Below are 19,527 nucleotides of genomic sequence, written 5' to 3' on the forward strand. Positions count from 1 at the left end.
GGTAAGTGGACTGGAGGCAGGGCATGACAGGGATAATGAATCCAGTTGTTTGTGTCGTCCGTTTCGGGAAAGTACCTGCGTAATTGCGCACCCAGCTCACTCAGGTGCTTCACTATATCACATTTGACATTGTCCGTAAGCTTGAATTAATTTGCACACAAAAAAATCATACAATGATGGAAAGACCTGTGTGTTGTCCTTGTTAATGCAGACAGAGAAGAGCTCCAACTTCTTAATCAGCCTCAATTTTGTCCCGCACATTGAATATAGTTGCGGAGAGTCCCTGTAATCCTAGATACAGATCATTCAGGCAAGAAAAACCATCACCCAGGCCAGCCGTGTGAGAAACTCGTCATCATGTAAGTAGTCAGACAAGTGAAAATGATGGTCAGTAAAGAAAACTTTAAGCTCGTTTCTCAATTTAAAAAAAGTTACTGCCTGCATGCGTGTTACCACTCCACTATGTCTCAATGTCATGGCTTTTGCGCCATCAGCACAGATACCAACACATCTTGACCACCAAAGTCCATTTGATGTCACAAAGCTGTCCAGTACTTTAAAAATATCCTCTCCTGTTGTCCTGGTTTCCAGTGGTTTGCAGAAGAGGATGTCTTCCTTAATTGGCGTATTAAGGAAGACATAAACGTAACGGACATATACCAGGAGCTGTGCCAGGCCAAACGTCTGTTGACTCATCCAGCTGTAACGCATATAATTCACTGGCTGTATGCAAAGCAGTAATTGTTTCAAAACATCTCCTGCCATGTCAGTGATGCGTCATGAAACAGTGTTGTTTGATGGAGGCCTTGTCTGTATGTTTTTTGGACCTTTTCCCCCAGCATTGTCCCAGCCATATCCGCGGCAGCAGGAAGAATTATGTCCTCCACATTAGTATGGGGCTTGCCTGTCCTAGCCACTCGGTAGCTCACCATATAAGATGCTTCTAGCCCCTTCTTATTAATGTTATCTGTTGCTTTTATACATGTCTTACTACTCAAACTCAAAAAACTCCTGTGGCTTATTTTTCAAATTGGCATGTTTCGTCTCGTCTGCCGCAAGAGTGAAGATTTCATTTTAATTTGGCTTACCCCAGTTTGGGAACAGGACAGGCAAGGTAAAACGAAATAATGGATGCAGCTATGGTGGTAGTTAACTCATGTCTGAATCGGACTAACACAGTGAACTGGGAGCAAACGGCGTCACCCAGCCTGAATCTAATCCAATCTGGAGCTTCGGTCAGTCTACATCTGTAAAGCATAGAATTTGGGTTTCCACTAGTTACAGGCAGAAAGCCAAAATTGTCTATATCATAAAAAATGAATGATACTTTTTTATTTATTTTATTTGTATCTTTATTAAGGTTAGGCATACGGTTAGCGGTGTGATTAAGGTTAGGTTTAAAATCACATTTTAAGAAGATAGATTGTAGAAATAGGCAGACTTTGTGGTTGAGGTAACTAGAGACGACCTAGAATTAGCTTGACCCGAGTTACTGCCCTGATGACACAGACCACTTCATTAACAATGGTAATGTGTTTTTTTTTTTTATGTTTTAATTTTTTTTTTTAATTACCCCCTTTTCTCCCCAATTTCGTGGTATCCAATTGTTAGTAGTTACTATCTTGTCTCATCGCTACAACTCCCGTACGGGCTCGGGAGAGACGAAGGTCGAAAGTCATGCGTCCTCCGGAACACAACCCAACCAAGCCACACTGCTTCTTAACACAGCGCGCATCCAACCCGGAAGCCAGCCGCACCAATGTGTCGGAGGAAACACCGTGCACTTGGCGACCTGGTTAGCGCGCACTGCGCCCGGCCCGCCACAGGAGTCGCTAGTGCGCGATGAGACAAGGATATCCCTACCGGCCAAACCCTCCCTAACCCGGACGACGCTAGGCCAATTATGCTTCGCCCCACGGACCTCCCGGTCGCGGCGGCTGCCACCCGGGAGGTGTTTTATGTAAAAAGTTTTTATAAAAAAATACTGGATTTGATAAACTATTGGGTTAATTACCCACTCAAGAAGCTACAAGTAGTAATTTTGGATGTGAAGTGAATTGTCAAAAAGCTTTGTCCAAAATGCAATTTACCACTTGGCTGTCTATTGTATCCCCCTGTCACAGGCCCTCCCAGTAGTCACCACCTCATAAGATGAGGAAGTACATTGTTTATAAGGATTCCCTGCTGCAGTTGTTTGAGAGATGTCCAGTTTGCAGAAAACATGCAACATAGAGAAGAGCAAGAAGGGGATCCTCAGCATCACGCAGACATGCCCTCGCTGTGAGCATTCCTACAAATGGAACAGGGAGGACACTTGAATCAGGTTGGTGGCTTTGACCTGATTAAAGGTCAAAACAGTTTTGAGTTTTGTCCCAATTCACCTTCATAACCGAGCCTGGTGGAACCAGCCTGATTGCTGTGTTGACCATTCTATTCCACTTCACATAACATGATATCTGAAGTGAAATTGAAATTTGAATGCAGTAATCAATGCTCTGTGTGTGTGTTTGGGTGTGACCGACCAGTATCTTTGATGAGGGGCCAGGAGCTGATCTATGCTTCCCTTCCCATCAATGGGGCACTGGCAAAGACCTTACCTCCAGCCTTACCTCTTGTCTGCTCACCAACGGTCGTCGATGGGGAGACCAGAATTAGGTAGGTTTAATCTGACCTGTTCAAACTTTAACATAGGTGATATCTGACAAAAAAACATACTATCTTTACTGCCATTGCTAATAGAACAGTGACTGTATTTGTTCACAGATTCATCTATGGAGCCAGCACTTGGAGACTTGCAAGATGATGTGATGGAGTCCTGACCAACAGACAGGCTTGATACTGACGTCTCTGAATGGAGAGACCTGGCACTCAACACATCCACCATGTGGGACTGAAGGTGATTACTAATAATACAGTATGTTCAGTATTTTCATTCCATGTGTCACTGATAAATGTATTTTATAGAAATAGATAATGCCTCTCCCTGAACAGCAGGAGGCAGATTGTACAGTTAACTGTACAATCAGTTCTTGACAACGGTGACACCATTTATCGGAATGCAGCAGCCATTACTCTTAAACCTTTGGATGCCGTCTACCATAACGCCCTTTGCTTTGTCACAGGTGATAGTTTTAATACTCATCACTGCATCCTGTATCAAAAAGTTGGCTGGTCCTCATAAAATTTTCGTATATCACTCAATTACTCCCTTTTTGTTTACAAAGCTCTACTATGCAAGCTTCCGACTTACCTAACTTCGTTGTTTAAGTATAAAAATATGAGTTACTATACCTGCTCACGGGGTTGGTTAACTCTTGAGATTCCTCGGGTCTCCACCGAACTAGGTAAATCTACTTTTAGTTTTAACGCTCCACATTTTTGGAGTCATTTACAAAATTCATTACATTTGGATTCCCTGGTTCCACTAAGGCAGTTTAAAACCCTAATGATGAGTTCACCGAGGTGTGCAATTGTTTTGATTGATTGACTTTAATAATTTGTTTGACGCCTGTGATATTTGTGATGTTCTAACGTACTTGTTATGATATCTTGTATCTTGTAGTTGTATCTTTTATTTTATGTTCTCGGGGCACCATTTAAAATGAGACCCTGGGCTCCTCTGATTAAATAAAAGTTAATCAAAAATAAAATAACTCTGCCTTAACTCAGCCTACTTTTGCCAGGCGCCAGCCTCATCTCTCTTTATCTGACCTGTTCAAACTTCAACATACAGTGCATTCGGAAAGTATTCAGACCCCTTGACTCTTTCCACATTTTGTTACGTTACAGCCTTATTCGAACATTTGTCTCATAGCAAAGGATCTGAATACTTATGTAAATAAGATATTTAAGTTTTTTTTTTTTTTTATCCTAAAAGCCTGTTTTTGCTTTGTCATTATGGTTTACTGTGTGTAGATTGATGAGGAAACATACAAAAAAAAAACTGAAATACCTTATTTACATAAGTATTCAGATCCTTTGCTATGAGACTTGAAATTGAACTCAGATGCATCTTGTTTCCATTGATCATCCTTGAGATGTTTCTGCAACTTCATTGGAGTCCACCTGTGGTAAATTCAATTGATTGGACATGATTTGGAAAGGCACACAACTGTCTATATAAGGTCCCACAGTTGACTGCATGTCAGAGCAAAAACCAAGCCATGAGGTCGAAGGAAATGTCTGTAGAGCTCCGAGACAGGATTGTGTCGAGGCACAGATCTGGGGAAGGGTATCAAAACATTTCTGCAGCATTGAAGGTCCCCAAGAAGACAGTGGCCTCCATCATTCTTAAATGGAAGAAGTTTGGACCCACCAAGACACTTCCTAGAGCTGGCTGCCCGTCCAAACTGAGCAATTGGGGGAGAAGGGCGATGGTCATTGACAGAGCTCCAGAGTTCCTCTGTGGAGGTGGGAGAACCTTCCAGAAGGACAACCATCTCTTGCAGCACTCCACCAATCAGGCCTTTATGGTAGAGTGGCCAGACGGAAGCCACTCCTCAATAAAAGGCACATGACAGCCCGTTTGGAGTTTGCCAAAAGGCACCTAAAGGCAACTCTCAGACCATGAGGAACAAGATTCTCTGGTCTGATGAAACCAAGATTGAACTCTTTGGCCTGTATGCCAAACGTCACGTCTGGAGGAAACCTAGCACCATCCCTACAGTGAAGCATGGTGGTGGCAGCCTCATGCTGTGGGGATGTTATTCAGCGACAGGGACTGGGAGACTAGTCTGAATCGAGGCAAAGATGAACGGAGCAAAGTACAGAGAGATCCTTGATGAAAACCTGCTCCATAGCGCTCAGGACCTCAGACTGGGGTGAAGGTTCACCTTCCGACAGGAAAACAACCCTAAGCACACAGCCAAGACAACGCACGAGTGGCTTTGGGACAAGTCTCTGAATGTCCTTGAGTGGCCCAACCCGATTGAACATCTCTGGAGAGACCTGAAAATAGCTGTGCAGCAATGCTCCCCATCCAACCTGACAGAGCTTGAGAGGATCTGCAGAGAAGAATAGGAGAAAGTCCCCAAATACAGGTGTGCCAAGCTTGTAGCGTCATACCCAAGAAGACTCGAGGCTGTAATCGCTGCCAAAGGTGCTTCAACAAAGTACTGAGTAAAGGGTCTGTTAGCAGTCGATGGTACTCTTCAATAACACAGACCCCAAAGCGAATCAGGGGGAGGAAAATAGGTTTATTCAAAGAGGATAAATCATAGATGTTATGCTGAGAGGTAGATGGTAAAGTTTCTTATAACGCTTCAAATGGTCCCACGTTTCCATACCCACTTCTCTGGGATATTTCAAAGTTTTTGACCATTCATCCAACTCTTTTGGAGATGCTGATTTATGTGTGATTACTGTCACCGGAGGTTTGTCTTTACCACCTTTTACAGCCTGTGTTCTGGTTGGCCTAAGACATCGTTCGTCACAGGTGTCAGTATCTGTTGACTCAAAGCCAGGCAGTGCTGACCAGATGCTTGAAACCCGATTATCCTTGAGCAACTCAGCCTGAGGGTGGATTGAAGGAACAAAGGGTCCCCCACATGTTGGAGCCAAGTCTGGTTTTACGACCCTTGCCTGTAATTGTTGAATTTCTTCTTTCAAGGTTTTGATCTGTCCTCCAAGAGCTTTCAAACTTTCTTTATCTCTCTGCATTGTCCTATCATGATTCTCCAGAAATAATTTCTCATCCCGTTTTCTTACTTCGGCTAATACAGTTAAAGACCATCGTGTCTTTGTCAAGGAATTAGACATTCTCTGTATTTTTCCAAGCTTTTTGTATATCAGACAGATTCCATATTCCATCTTTGTCAACTATGACAAAATATTTCTTTATTATCTCTTGCCTGCACTTCTCTACTTTGAAATGGTTCTTCATATCACTAGTATCACTACTATTTTTCATGCTCACATCCGAAGGAGCTGTTCCACCCTTTTCCAGAGTGGTTTTCTCACTTAACAATGACATTACATTAACTTCAAAAGTTCTATAATATATATCTCTATGTTTATATATTTATATATTTATTTACCCCCACTCAAAAAATTATATATATTTTAATATAGAAAGGACTCTAACCTTTTAACAGAGAACAAAGGACTTGAACCATATACATCACAGATACGTATCACTCATTGCATGCACTAATTTTGACCTGATTTGGTTCTTTTAAAATGCTATTGGTCTAGACTCACCCAGCAACTATGCCATCAATCAGGAGATTGAGAGTTGACTCCCCAAAGTGGGTTGTGCTCAGCCTTCTCTCTTTCCTCTGGATCAACACAGTTGATATGTTTTTCTTGTTGTTCAGACCAATTCATCCAGGTCACGGCACCAAGTGTTAGCAGTTGATGTTATTCTTCAATAACACAGACCCCAAAGCAAATCAGGCGGAGGAAAATAGGTTTATTCAAATAGGACAAATCACGCTTGGAAGTAGATGGTCATTCTCCCCTGTCCTCAGTGATGCTCTCCTGAGACTCTCTCCACAGAACAAAGGGACAGCATGTAGTTTCATAACCCAGCCCTAGCCTGTGGTTGACCAATTAGAATTCCTTGCAATAAAACTAAGCCAACGGCCAAATAACAAGTATCCTATTTCAGGTTGGACCAATGAGAACGTGCCACACGTAGCTATACGTTTAGGACTGTCATTCCTAGCAGATGTTGAACTGAAAACCAACTATTTCCATTGATAATTCCCTATTACAGAAAAAACACTTTCCATTGATAATTCCCTATTACAGAAAAAACACTTTCCATTGATAATTCCCTATTACAGAAAAAACACTATTTCCATTGATCGTTATTATTCTATTGACTTCTCGTCGTCTGTCTCTGCGTTGTGTATTTATCTTCTAAATACTCTTATATGTTTGAATATTTCCATAAATGCAATATATAAAAAAATATATATAATTTTGGTGTAAAAATGTCTTAACCTGTTTTCGTTTTGTCATTATGGGGTATTGTGTGTAGATTGACGGAAGTGGATAAAATAAAAAAATAAATTTTAGAATAAGGCTGTGGAAAAAGTCAAGGGGTCTGAATACTTTCCGAATGCATTGTAGTACCTGTTTATGTGTCAGATAGATATGACCTATCCTACCTGCCATTGGTAATAGAACAGTGACTCTTCACTGACATTTTCAACCTCTCCCTGACCCAGTCTGTAATACCCACATGTTTCAAGCAGACCACGATAGTCCCTGTTCCCAAGAACGCCAAGGTAACCTGTCAAAATGACTATCGCCCCGTAGCACTCATATCTGTAGCCATGAAATGCTTTTAAAGTCATGGCACGATATGTATTGATATTGGATGTAGGCTGTGTGCTGTTTTTAAATGTTTGCAGTTCTGTCCTTGAGCTGTTTTTGTCTATTAATGTTCTGTATTATATCATGTTTTGTGCGGACCCCAAGAAGACTACACTACATGACCGAAAGTATGTGGCCACCTGCTCGTCGAACAGCTCATTCCAAAATCATAGGCATTAATATGGAGTTGGTCTCTACTTTGCTGCTATAACAGCCCCCACTCTTCTGGGAAGGCTTTCTAGAAAACCATGTGATTGCTGTATTTGATACCATTCCACTGATTCTGCTCCACTGATTGATACCATTCCACTGATTCTGCTCCTGAGCCTGTTCTCCCCAATTAAGGTGCCACCAACCTCCTGTGTTCCAGAGGCAGTTTGGAACTCTGTAGTGAGTGCTACAACCAAGGACAGACCATTTTTACATGCTTCAGCACTCTGCGGTGTCGTTCTGTGAGCTTGTGTGGCCTACCACTTCGCGGCTGAGCCGTTGTTGCTCCTAGACATTTTTACTTCACAATAACAGTATTTACAGTTGACCGGGGCAGCTCTAGCAGGGCAGAAAATTGATGAACTGACTTGTTGGAAAGGTGGCATCCTATGACGGTGCCACGTTGAAAGTCACTGAGCTCTTCAGTAAGGCCAATGTTTGTGTATAGAGATTGCATGGCTGTGTGCTTGATTTTATACACCTGTCAGCAAAGGGTGTGGCTAAAATAGCCAAATCCACTCATTTCAAGAGGTGTCCACATGCTTTTGTATATACAGTGTAGCTGCTGCTTTCTCAATAGCTAAAGGGAATACCAAACACCGTCATCCCCAACACCATATAATTAATTTGTTCTTGCCTTTGCAAATTATTTCCTTGCAATATTGTTAATTTTGCTCTCAATACTTTTGGATTAAAGGTTTGTTATTAATCTAATTTTCATTTGCAATACTAAGAATTTTGTTCTCGAATTCAAAAGGTTTGCTTGATATTAAAGGCTCAAAAGTTTGACTGGTTTGGGCAAGTCTACCACCCACTGCAGTTGAGTCGGACTTCCTCTTGTGGTTTTATATTAGAAAGTAGAAACTCGGCCAAGCTTCCCCAAGCATATGAAAGGTCTTTGGCGCCACCATCAGTCCAGTCAACATATCACAGACACTTTGGTTATTATCAAGTGCTCCCTTCCTTCTCAGAGATTGCTGTCAGGGAGAGCCCCTTTGTAGGTATTGGCCATTTCAAAGTTCAGTGATAAATCCAATGATACAGGTGACAGATGAACCTATGTTTTCCTGTGGTTTGTGGTAGAGTAATCTTGTGAGTAGCAGTAAAAAACGTATATCTCCTGTTCACCCATGCATGATTATAACCTGTTTACCTGTGACCTTATACACATGAACCACCACCACCACCACCGGACCCATAATAACACCAGTGAGACTGCTCTCTAGTGGTGAGAAGTGACAGACAAATACAAATAGATAAACATGGCTCTTACACCTCCAGTATCTGTCCTGATAACTATGTATGTGCTCTTCTCGCACCCTTTGCTCCTTCATCTAAAACTAATACATAGCCATATAATAATTCCATAAGAGAACTACGCTTACTTAGATTTCAATTAGCCTATAGGCTAAGGCATTAAAACCTCCATAAAATCTCACAGATCCAAAATAAAGTTCTACATTGTGCTATAGAAATTGTTGGTTTAATTGCAGAATATATTGATAGTACAGTACACCAATAAAAGCACTGCCATATCGCGTCCTATTTTACATGACTTTTACATTTCTCCGATATGTGACATACACAATTGGGTTTCAGCTTATTTTACAAACAGTAATATATACATCAGTATAATAATACATAACATACAGACAGGCTCACGGAGCAACTTGACCCCATCACTTTCAGATGACAGATGGCTGTGTTATGCTGCGTTCACGTGCTAGTCGGAACTAGGAAACTCTTAAATGTAGGACTTATTACTGTTTGAACGCGTCACATGTATAACTATAACCAATTAGCTAGTTGGGAATTTCTGAATTCCCTAGTTCCGACTAGCGCGTGAATGCAGCATTAGTACACACACAATAAGAGACAGAGCATTCAACCCCTACGTGGAGTGACCTCCTAGCCCCATATTCATAAAGCATCTGCGTATGAGTGCTGATCTAGGATCAGGTCATCCTTGTCCATATAGTCTTATTCATTATGACCTAAAAGGCTAAACTGATCCTAGATCAGCACACCTACTCTGAGACACTTTGTGAATACGGGGAGGTGTCTGGCCTGACGCATCAGGAGACAGAGGAAATAGACAACCAAAACCACTAAGCCCAAAGAGAACATAGGAAATAGCAATATAACATAAAATATGACATTTATCCATTGGTCACCCATGGCCATTCATTAAATCTTTACACATTGACACTTGATTCCCTTTCATTTCATACAGTCTTATCCTGTATAGGATGAGTGTTCATTCATTTTAGAGGTTGAGCTTATTATAAGAAAGGGCACCACAGTTCTGGGGTCAGTCCCAGGAGATACTACCTCAGTATCCTGGAGGCTGCGGCAGTATCCTGGAGTATCCTGGGGGCTGATCTGTCATTGGAGACCGCCTTGCGAAGCCTCACACCCCTCCGTATGGACTCCAGCATGTCCACTCCCTCCTGGGGCTTGAGGGGTAGGTGTTGTGGGTGTTGGGGTACGAAGTTTGTCCTGACTGGGTTCGCTGGCAGAGGGTCCAGAGGGGGGAAAGGGAACTGACCCTCACCAAGGGCATGGGCACTGGCCGCCAGCTCTCCTATCTTCTCCACCAGGCTGTGGCGGTTGGCGGCCAGCTGGGAGTCTTCCCCTGGGCTGAGGCCAGCCATGCTAGGGGGCTGCTGGGCGTAGACGCTTCGTTCCAGCCCCCCTTCGGAGCCCCAGGTGCTGGTGTTAGGCAGGCTCAGCAGCTTGGGGGAGACCTTCATGTACTCCAGGACACTGGGTGGAGTCTCATCTGCATACAGGTACTCGTCGCTGCCCATGCGCTTTTGGGTGGGGCTGAGGGAGTAGCCAGAGGAGTAGCTTCGAGAGTCTGGCACAGTGGGGGTCTTGACTGGAACCATGGGGGGGCGGATGGGGATGGGGCCCGAGGTGGAAGGGGTACGTCTCACTCCCGTTTTGGAGGAGGGGGTTCGGCGGATGGTGGCTGTTCCAGAGGTGATGGTTCCATGCCCCCCGTCACGACCTCCATCACCCCCTGCACTCTCTCCATGCGTACCCCCAGGAGGGCTCACTCCGGCTGGCAGCCCAGCGGTGCTAGCAGGCCTCTTGGTTTGGATCATGCGGCGGTAGTTCTGTGCGATGTTGCTGTGGCGGGGGATGGTGGAGGACTTGTCGAAGTCGGCCTCCCTGCTGGTGCCAGCATCCCCGTTCAGAGAGTAGCACTCATAGTCCGACCCTGAACAAAAGAGAGACAATGAAGTTAAACTGATCTGGTCAAATGAGAGTGGGTTTTTCTAAGAGGATGGATTATATTAGCTTCTGATCGAATAATGTGTGATAATTTGAAGGATGAATACATTTTATTTACTATGATACAGTATTTACCTTGAGGAGAAATTAGTATACTAGAGTGTATTTTACTTTGAGAGTGTATGTTGCTTTGAGAAGGTATATTATCTAGGTACTGTATGTAAGATATTTTAGCTCAATGATAACCTGCATAAATAAACGTTTAAAAAAAGATGTACAGGAGGGTACTGTTTAAAGGGATATGTGTAGAGTGTTTGTTACCCTGTGAGGGGATGGTGTCCTCTGAACAGGATGGTGTGTTGGTCTGGGTGCTGTAGCCACTGGAGTACTGCAGAGATTCCCTGCTATTCTTTTGATGCTCTACACTGAGACCCCGGATCAGCACCATGGCTAGTGTACTGGCTGCTGGGGACATGGCCTCACCGCTGTGCTGCACACACACAGAGACGCAGGCACACACACACACACACACACACACACACACACACACACACACACACACACACACACACACACACACACACACACACACACACACACACACACACACACACACACACACACACACACACACACACACACACACACACACACACACACACACACACACACACACACACACACACACACACACACACACACACACAGAGAGAGATGCAGGCACAGAAGGAAGAGAGTGAGAGAAAGAGAAGAGACTCATATTACCATACAGTAGTGACAAAGATTAAGATCCACATTTCAACAATGAATGCTGATGGTTGAGTGCTGTATCCACTGTGTGCTCATCATTACTTTGGCTGTGGCTATGGCAGCTTGGGCTAGAATGGACCTATGAGTGTCTGGATACATCCCAGAGAACCCTTTAGGACTGGAAGGAACCTCCTGCTCCCTCATCCTGTCCAATGACTCTCTCCTTCACTGCAGCGTGGTAGCCAATAAGGACTCGTAAGTACTCGTTTTGGACCAATCCTGTGGCGATATTATTGAGCCAATGAAGAAATTAACTAAACAATGTACCATTGGATAGGCCGTCTATCAATCATCTGTTCAGGAGTCTTTTTCATTGTGGTACAATGGAAGCAGTATGGGGGTCCATGAAGAGGTTAGCCTGGTCTCAGATAGCCTGGTCCCAAACTGTTTGTGCTGTCTTGCTAACTCATGTCAAAGACCATAGGATTTGGCAAGACAACACAAATAGATCTGAGACCAGGCTAAAATGCTGAGGCCTAAGCATGAAAATGTTATTACAATGAGTTTTAGCAAATCTTTGGCATGAGATATTGGAAAGCTGAGTTTGACAAAATAATGGATAAAGAGGTCATAAAGTTACTATGCATCATGCATTATGCAAATGAGTTGATACAACCAAGGAAAAGGCAAATAAAATATGAAAAAGAGACAAAAAAGGAAAAGCGGCAACTGAAAACAAACCTTCCAGCTAGGAACTTTTGATGTGGGTGAGGGGGTGTTGGATCCAGGAGAGCGGTTAAATGTGGGGGATCCAGGAAGTATGCCAGAGAAAGGCCTGACGGAGCCAGTGTAAGAGAGAGTGGAGCGGAAGGTACCGAAGGATGAGCATGAGCCAAACTGCGGAATGGACAAACATGTCTGAGTCAGCATGTTCATCGCATACCTTAGGAAGATCCCTGGGGGCCACAATACGTGTGTGTATGTGAGTGTGTACTAACCGCGGCGGGAGAGTTGCACTCGCTGACAGACTGGCAGGTTTCTGATGCCTCAGAAGAGGCTGAGCTGGTTGTCTTCTGGAGATGGAAGGAGTGAGATAAGAGAACACTTTGTGACAAACTAACACAGAATATTTCTCTTTTGCCATGGAACACTGCAATAGTTGTCCATTTTATTTACAGAGTGATTCTAACAACAACTCTAGCATCATCTTACATTCTTGATTGTATAAGCAAAAACAAATACCATCCAAAAAGAGGATTGTCTTCATCATCAGTCTGACTTGTCTTAAGTGTTCTTTGACACTATATAAACTAGTGGCCCGCAGTGCTTGTCATTATACCCTGATGAAGACAGCTTGTCTGTCAAAACGTTGGTTATTAGGTTATTCAATTATTGCATCTGAGCTAGAGTGCGGCTCTCCTTTTCTTTTTCAAGTGTTCTACTCCGCTAGCCAGCACTGCGCCTAAACAGGTGTGCGTTTCATTCGCCTCCAGATTAATCTGTTACCCAGTAAACAGCACCCTACCGACAAAAAGCTCTAAAACGATGCTGAATGATCATTATTTTCCTGACACTGGTCAAAGACCCAAACAAGACTCCTTTGAATATAGCCAAAGGGAACGTGATAAGATAATTGTATCGGAGTCCCTTTTTGACATGCCGGGGGTAATTCAGACCTCTCGAAAGAACTGTTAAATTTATCTAAGCACCAGATGAGAATGCATCTACATATAGTCACTCTTAGTGATTATATGCGTCAAGTCATTAAGAACACACAGGAGTACATATCTTTACATAATTTACCCAAGGATGAAAAACAACCTTTGCTTGATTTACAATCCGATATGTTAGTCCTTACCCGCCCTGTTGATAAGGGTGGGTCGGTTGTACTCATTGATAGGACAGTTTATGTAAATGAGTGTCATTGACAACTGCTTGAGAACACCTTTTACAAGAAACTCAGAAGTGACCCCACTTCCCAATTTCAGAACACTATCTTGACTGTCCTAGATGGGTATTTAAGTTCTGGTCAAATCACCAAAAAAGAACACAGCTTTTTGGCTATTCAACACCCTAAAATTGCCACTTTCTATACTTACACAAGAATGTTACAAAACCTCCAGGGCGCCCTTCTGTAGTGGCCATTGATGCAGTAACGGCACCTTTATCAACTTTTTTATTAGACCACTCACAGAACAGCTCCCCTCCTTTGTAAAGGACACCAGCAGTGTGATCTCTATTATTGAATCTCTTGAACGTCTCCCTGATAATTCTTTGTTACGTTTGACAATTAGTCGTTATACACAAATATTCCACATGAGGGCAGTATTGAGGCCATGGAACATTTTCTTCTGCAACGTGACCCTAATGAACTACCTTCCAGTGCATGCATTATAACATTGTCTGAAATAGTACTCACACACAACTACTTCATGTTTCTAAATGATTTCTTTATTCAGACGAAGGGTACTGCTATGGGATCCCCCATGGCTCCTAACTATGCTAATTTGTATGTGGGTTACATGGAGAAACAGTCTATTTTCAATCCTCTCAAAAATGTTTTCTTGCCAAACATTATTTGGAAATGGTATATTGATCATATTTTTGTTCTTTGGAGGGGTGATGCAAAACAGCTTCAGGTGTTCCATGCTTTTCTTAACTCTTGTTCTGAGCAACTGAGATTTACTATGCAATCTGACACACGTCAAATCAGTATCCTTGATCTTCTGATCTAGTGTGAGGATAATGTTCTATACACTGATTTTTACAGGAAATCTACTGATCATAATAGTTTGTTGAGGGCTGATAGTTGTTACCCGCTTCCCTTGAAAAGCAGTTTGCCCTACATCCAATTCTGTCGAATCAAAAGAATTTGCAAAAAACAATCAGATTTCGACAGAAATATGGCTGAGACGCAAAGAAAATTCAAGGAGAGGGGGTACAAAAATGGTCAAATTAATACTGCCATAGAGAAAATTCAAAAAGAATCGAGACATGATCTCTTTCAAGGACAGTCTCGCAAAAAGAAGCATTCTTGCGTTCTAACTACCCGCTATTCAAAGTGTTCTGAACAAATTAAGGGAATCATTCACAAACATTGGCACATTCTAAGATCCGATGACATTATCTGTAATGTGTTTTCGGACCCTCCCTTGGTCGTATTCTCGTGGGGCAGAAATCTCAGAGATCAATTGGTAAACTCTGATTTACCACTCCAAAATACCCCTGCACCTCTATTTACGCCTCTACCGGATGGAAACTACCAGTGTAATGGCTACGCTCAATGCAATGGCACTTACAAATGTAGATCCTTCAAACACCCCCAAACAGGGAAACAGATCCCAATCAAATATGTTATCACGTGCTCCACTAAGACAGTTATATATCTTATAACTTGTCGTTGTGGAAAAGATTATGTGGGTAAAACAAAGCGCAAATTAAAAGTACGAATCTCGGAGCATCGTAGCACCATCAGGTGCAAAAACTCGACTTACCCAGTTGTGGCCCATTTTTGGAAGTGAACCACTCAATTTCATCCCTACATTATATTGGCAACGAACATGTCACCCTCAACAATTTATTGTTTAAATGAGAGGCTGCCTGGATGTTTAATTTAAAGACCCTTGCTCCCTTCGGTCTCAATGTAGACTTTGATCTGAAGCCATTCTTGTGATTATTGTGATTTTGCTATTCATTGTAAATGTTTGTAGGCCTATGTAGCCAAATTGTATCTATCATCGTATGCTATCCATTCGTGTTTTTTGTATGTTCTGTTTAAATCTGAGAATTAACCATTGATATCAGGCCACACCCGACCATGATTACAGACACCTGTGTGTGTCCTTTGACACTATATAAACTAGTGACCCGCATTGTTTGTCATTATACCCTGATGAAGACAGCTTGTCTGTCGAAACATTGGTTATTAGATTATTAAATTATTGCATCTGAGCTCCTAGAGTGTGCAGTTCTCCTTTTCTTTTTCTAGTGTTACCATACTCCCAAGTCTTGTTAATCAAGGATGTGCCGGTGAAACTGGAGTGTAGTCTAGGGCCTGACTGACTCAGAGGTGTGCCTACCTGGCTGGTGATGTCAGAGGGCATGGGTGAGGGGGGCTTGGAATGGGTGTTGGCATCCTGAGAGATGAACCCTGAGTCATGGGAGGAGACACTGCTGAGGCGGTGGGCAGCGGAGCTGGGCATCTGGAGGATACTGCACATACTGCTCTTCCTGGAAGCAGCACTGCTGGGAGAGGAGGGAGGGGTCTGATAGGACCAACTGTAGTCTGAACCCTTCAAGTCCCCGATCACCTGAGGAGAGGAGGGAGAAGCATAGCACAACACACAGTTAGCACAAGCAATACATACACTCAGTGCAGTATTCAGACCTGAGATCTATTCACTGAACTCAGACTTTCGTGTAAATCAGTCATTGGTGTCAATGGGAGGTTTGTGTAAAAATCTGAGTTAAATCTGAAGTCTGAAGTCTGAATACCGTATTACCTATTTGACCTCAAGTTGATTGAATAACTCCAGGGTTTCTGTGTGTATGTGTGTTAATTGCCGCTGGTTATCTGTGTTTGCTACTCGTTGAGCATGTGTGCTTGCATGATGAGTACATGTGTATGGACTGGAGTGTGTTTTGGGTTCAGGTATTTTGGAGAGGACGTACCTGCTCACTAGCCGGGGGCAGTTTGTGCGGGTCTTCAGTCAGCACTGTGAGGTCATCAACAATGGCCTGCAGGTGAGTGATCTCTCCCAGCATGGCTATCTCTCCATTCTGAGGATCAACAACAAGACCTTCTACTTAGCAACACACAGTCAAAGACAAAATAGTTTAGCTGAAATAACTGTGACAAACTGAAATAACTAACATGAAAGCTGAAACACATCCCTGTATGTTCTACCCAGATGAAGCCCACTAAACAACCCTATAATAGGATGCAGTTTCCCCTGACACATATTCCGTCAAGTTTTTCCATATAATGGTTAATGTTACGATGTCGGGAAGGTAAACAGATTATAAATCTGTGCCTAAAAACAAGGCAACTTCTCCCCAGAGCCCACCCCTAGTATCTCAGCAGCCCTCCTCTCTCATCACCAGATAATCTAGTCAGGCAAGTTTTTTCCACATACTGGTTAAGGTTCAGATATGGGGAGGGTAATCTGATCCTCGATCTAAGCTCACCACCACAGGCTGCAGAAGGTTGATGAAGGAACAGTAGCGCCCCCTCTCCTCCAGGAGGGCCCGGCGCACCGCCTGCTTCTCTGTCTCCCCCATCAGCAGGTAGAGGTCACTGACGTCCTGCATGGCACTGTCCAGCTGGGGACGCAGGTTACCCCGGCCTGAGGAGGGGTAGGGAGGTAAAGAGAGAAGAGGAGATAGAGGAGGGAAGACAAGAAGAGGTAGAAGAGAGAGGGTCAGGGGATAGCAGAGGGAGGGGTCAATAGTGAGTGAAGGGGGAACAGGGTGCCAATGAGGGGCATTGGGTTAGATGGATAGAGTATGAGGATGAAATGAAAGGGGAGGGGGAAAAGAAAGACTGGTGATTATAACACTACTAAGTTTGACCGCCATTAAAAAACAACACTACAGTGAAATGAAACAATGTGTCAGTGAGAATAGGACGAAACTACGGCACATACAGTTGAAGTGGGAAGTTAACATACACTTAGGTTGGAGTCATTAAAACTCGTTTTTCAACCACTCCACAAATGTTTTGTTAATTAACAAACTATTGTTTTGGCAAGCCGGTTAGGACATCTACTTTGTGCATGACACAAGTAATTTTTCCAACAATTGTTTACAGACAGATTATTTCACTTATAATTCACTGTATCACAATTCCAGTGGGTCAGAAGTTTACATACACTAAGTTGACTGTGCCTTTAAACAGCTTGGAAAATTCCAGAAAACGATGTCATGGCTTTAGAAGCTTCTGATAGGCTAATTGACATCATTTGAGTCAATTGGAGGTGTACTCGGTGCCTCTTTGCTTGACATCATGGGAAAATCAAAAGAAATCAGCCAAGACCTCAGAAAAAAAATGTAGACCGCCACAAGTCTGGTTCATCCTTGGGAGCAATTTCCAAACACCTGAAGGTACCACGTTAATCTGTACAAACAATAGTACGCAAGTATAAACACCATGGGACCACTCAGCCGTTACACGCTCAGGATAGAGACGCGTTCTGTCTCCTAGAGATGAACGTACAGTGGGGAGAACAAGTATTTGATACACTGACAATCCTTCAGGTTTCGGGGCTGTCGCTGGGCAATACGGACTTTCGGCTCCCTCCAAAGATTTTCTATTGGGTTCAGGTCTGGAGACTGGCTAGGCCACTCCAGGACCTTGAGATGCTTCTTACGGAGCCACTCCTTAGTTGCCCTGGCTGTGTGTTTCGGGTCGTTGTCATGCTGGAAGACCCAGCCACGACCCATCTTCAATGCTCTTACTGAGGGAAGGAGGTTGTTGGTCAAGATCTCGCGATACATGGCCCCATCCATCCTCCCCTCAATACGGTGCAGTCGTCCTGTCCCCTTTGCAGAAAAGCATCCCCAAAGAATGATGTTTCCACCTCCATGCTTCACGGTTGGGATGGTGGTCTTGGGGTTGTACTCATCCTTCTATTCCTCCAAACACGGCGAGTGGAGTTTAGAGCAAAAAGCTCTATTTTTGTCTCATCAGACCACATGACCTTCTCCCATTCCTCCTCTGGATCATCCAGATGGTCATTGGCAAACTTCAGACGGGCCTGGACATGCGCTGGCTTGAGCAGGGGGACCTTGCGTGCGCTGCAGGATTTTAATCCATGACGGCGTAGTGTGTTACTAATGGTTTTCTTTGAGACTGTGGTCCCAGCTCTCTTCAGGTCATTGACCAGGTCCTGCCGTGTAGTTCTGGGCTGATCCCTCACATTCCTCATGATCATTGATGCCCCACGAGGTGAGATCTTGCATGGAGCCCCAGACCGAGGGTGATTGACCGTCATCTTGAACTTCTTCCATTTTCTAATAATTGTGCCAACAGTTGTTGCCTTCTCACCAAGCTGCTTGGCTATTGTCCTGTAGCCCATCCCAGCCTTGTACAGGTCTACAATTTATCCCTGATGTCCTTACACAGCTCTCTGGTCTTGGCCATTGTGGAGAGGTTGGAGTCTGTTTGATTGAGTGTGTGGACAGGTGTCTTTTATACAGGTAACGAGTTCAAACAGGTGCAGTTAATACAGGTAATGAGTGGAGAACAGGAGGGCTTCTTAAAGAAAAACTAACAGGTCTGTGAGAGCCGGAATTCTTACTGGTTGGTAGGTGATCAAATACTTATGTCATGCAATAAAATGCAAATTAATTACTTAAAAATCATACAATGTGATTTTCTGGATTTTTGTTTTAGATTCCGTCTCTCACAGTTGAAGTGTACCTATGATAAAAATGACAGACCTCTACATGCTTTGTAAGTAGGAAAACCTGCAAAATCGGCAGTGTATCAAATACTTGTTCTCCCCACTGTACTTTGGTGCAAAAAGTGCAAACCAATCCAAGAACAACAGCAAAAGACCTTGTGAAGATGCTGGAGGAAACCGGTACAAAAGTATCTATATCCACAGTAAAACGAGTCCTATATCGACATAACCTGAAAGGCCGCTCAGCAAGGAAGAAGCCACTGCTCCAAAACCTCCATAAAAAAGCCAGACTACGGTTTGCAACTGCACATGAGGACAAAGATCATACTTTTTGGAGAAATGTCCTCTGGTCTGATGAAACAAAAATAGAACTGTTTGACCATAATTATGTTTGGAGGAAAAAGGGGAAGGATTGCAAGCCAAAGAACACCATCCCAACCGTGATGCACGGGGGTGGCCGCATCATGTTGTGGGGGTGCTTGGCTGCAGGAGGGACTGGTGCACTTCACAAAATAGATGGCTACATGAGGAAGGAAAATTATGTGGATATATTGAAGCAACATCTCAAGACATCAATCAGGGAGTTAAAGCTTGGTCACAAATG

General features: G+C 43.4%; 1 protein-coding gene across 3 annotated transcripts in view; it reads right to left on the bottom strand.

Moving 5' to 3' along the window:
* Nucleotides 1-8,979: 8,979 nt before the first annotated feature.
* The window catches only part of LOC139583971 (protein MTSS 2-like), a 48,342-nt gene continuing 37,794 nt past the window's right edge, over nt 8,980-19,527 (bottom strand). For 2 of the 3 annotated variants that reach the window (XM_071415457.1, XM_071415455.1), the window contains exons 7-13: nt 16,708-16,865; nt 16,192-16,299; nt 15,600-15,830; nt 12,519-12,593; nt 12,262-12,417; nt 11,092-11,260; nt 8,980-10,756 (exon numbers count right to left, since the gene is read on the bottom strand). In XM_071415457.1, coding sequence (XP_071271558.1) covers nt 9,858-10,756; nt 11,092-11,260; nt 12,262-12,417; nt 12,519-12,593; nt 15,600-15,830; nt 16,192-16,299; nt 16,708-16,865 — 1,796 coding nt within the window. In that variant the 3' untranslated portion in view covers nt 8,980-9,857. The remainder of the gene's footprint in view (nt 10,757-11,091; nt 11,261-12,261; nt 12,418-12,518; nt 12,594-15,599; nt 15,831-16,191; nt 16,300-16,707; nt 16,866-19,527) is intronic. The other variant, XM_071415456.1, reaches the window with a different exon arrangement.

This window comes from Salvelinus alpinus, chromosome 9, assembly GCF_045679555.1.
Source record: "Salvelinus alpinus chromosome 9, SLU_Salpinus.1, whole genome shotgun sequence".
Lineage (NCBI taxonomy): Eukaryota > Metazoa > Chordata > Actinopteri > Salmoniformes > Salmonidae > Salvelinus > Salvelinus alpinus.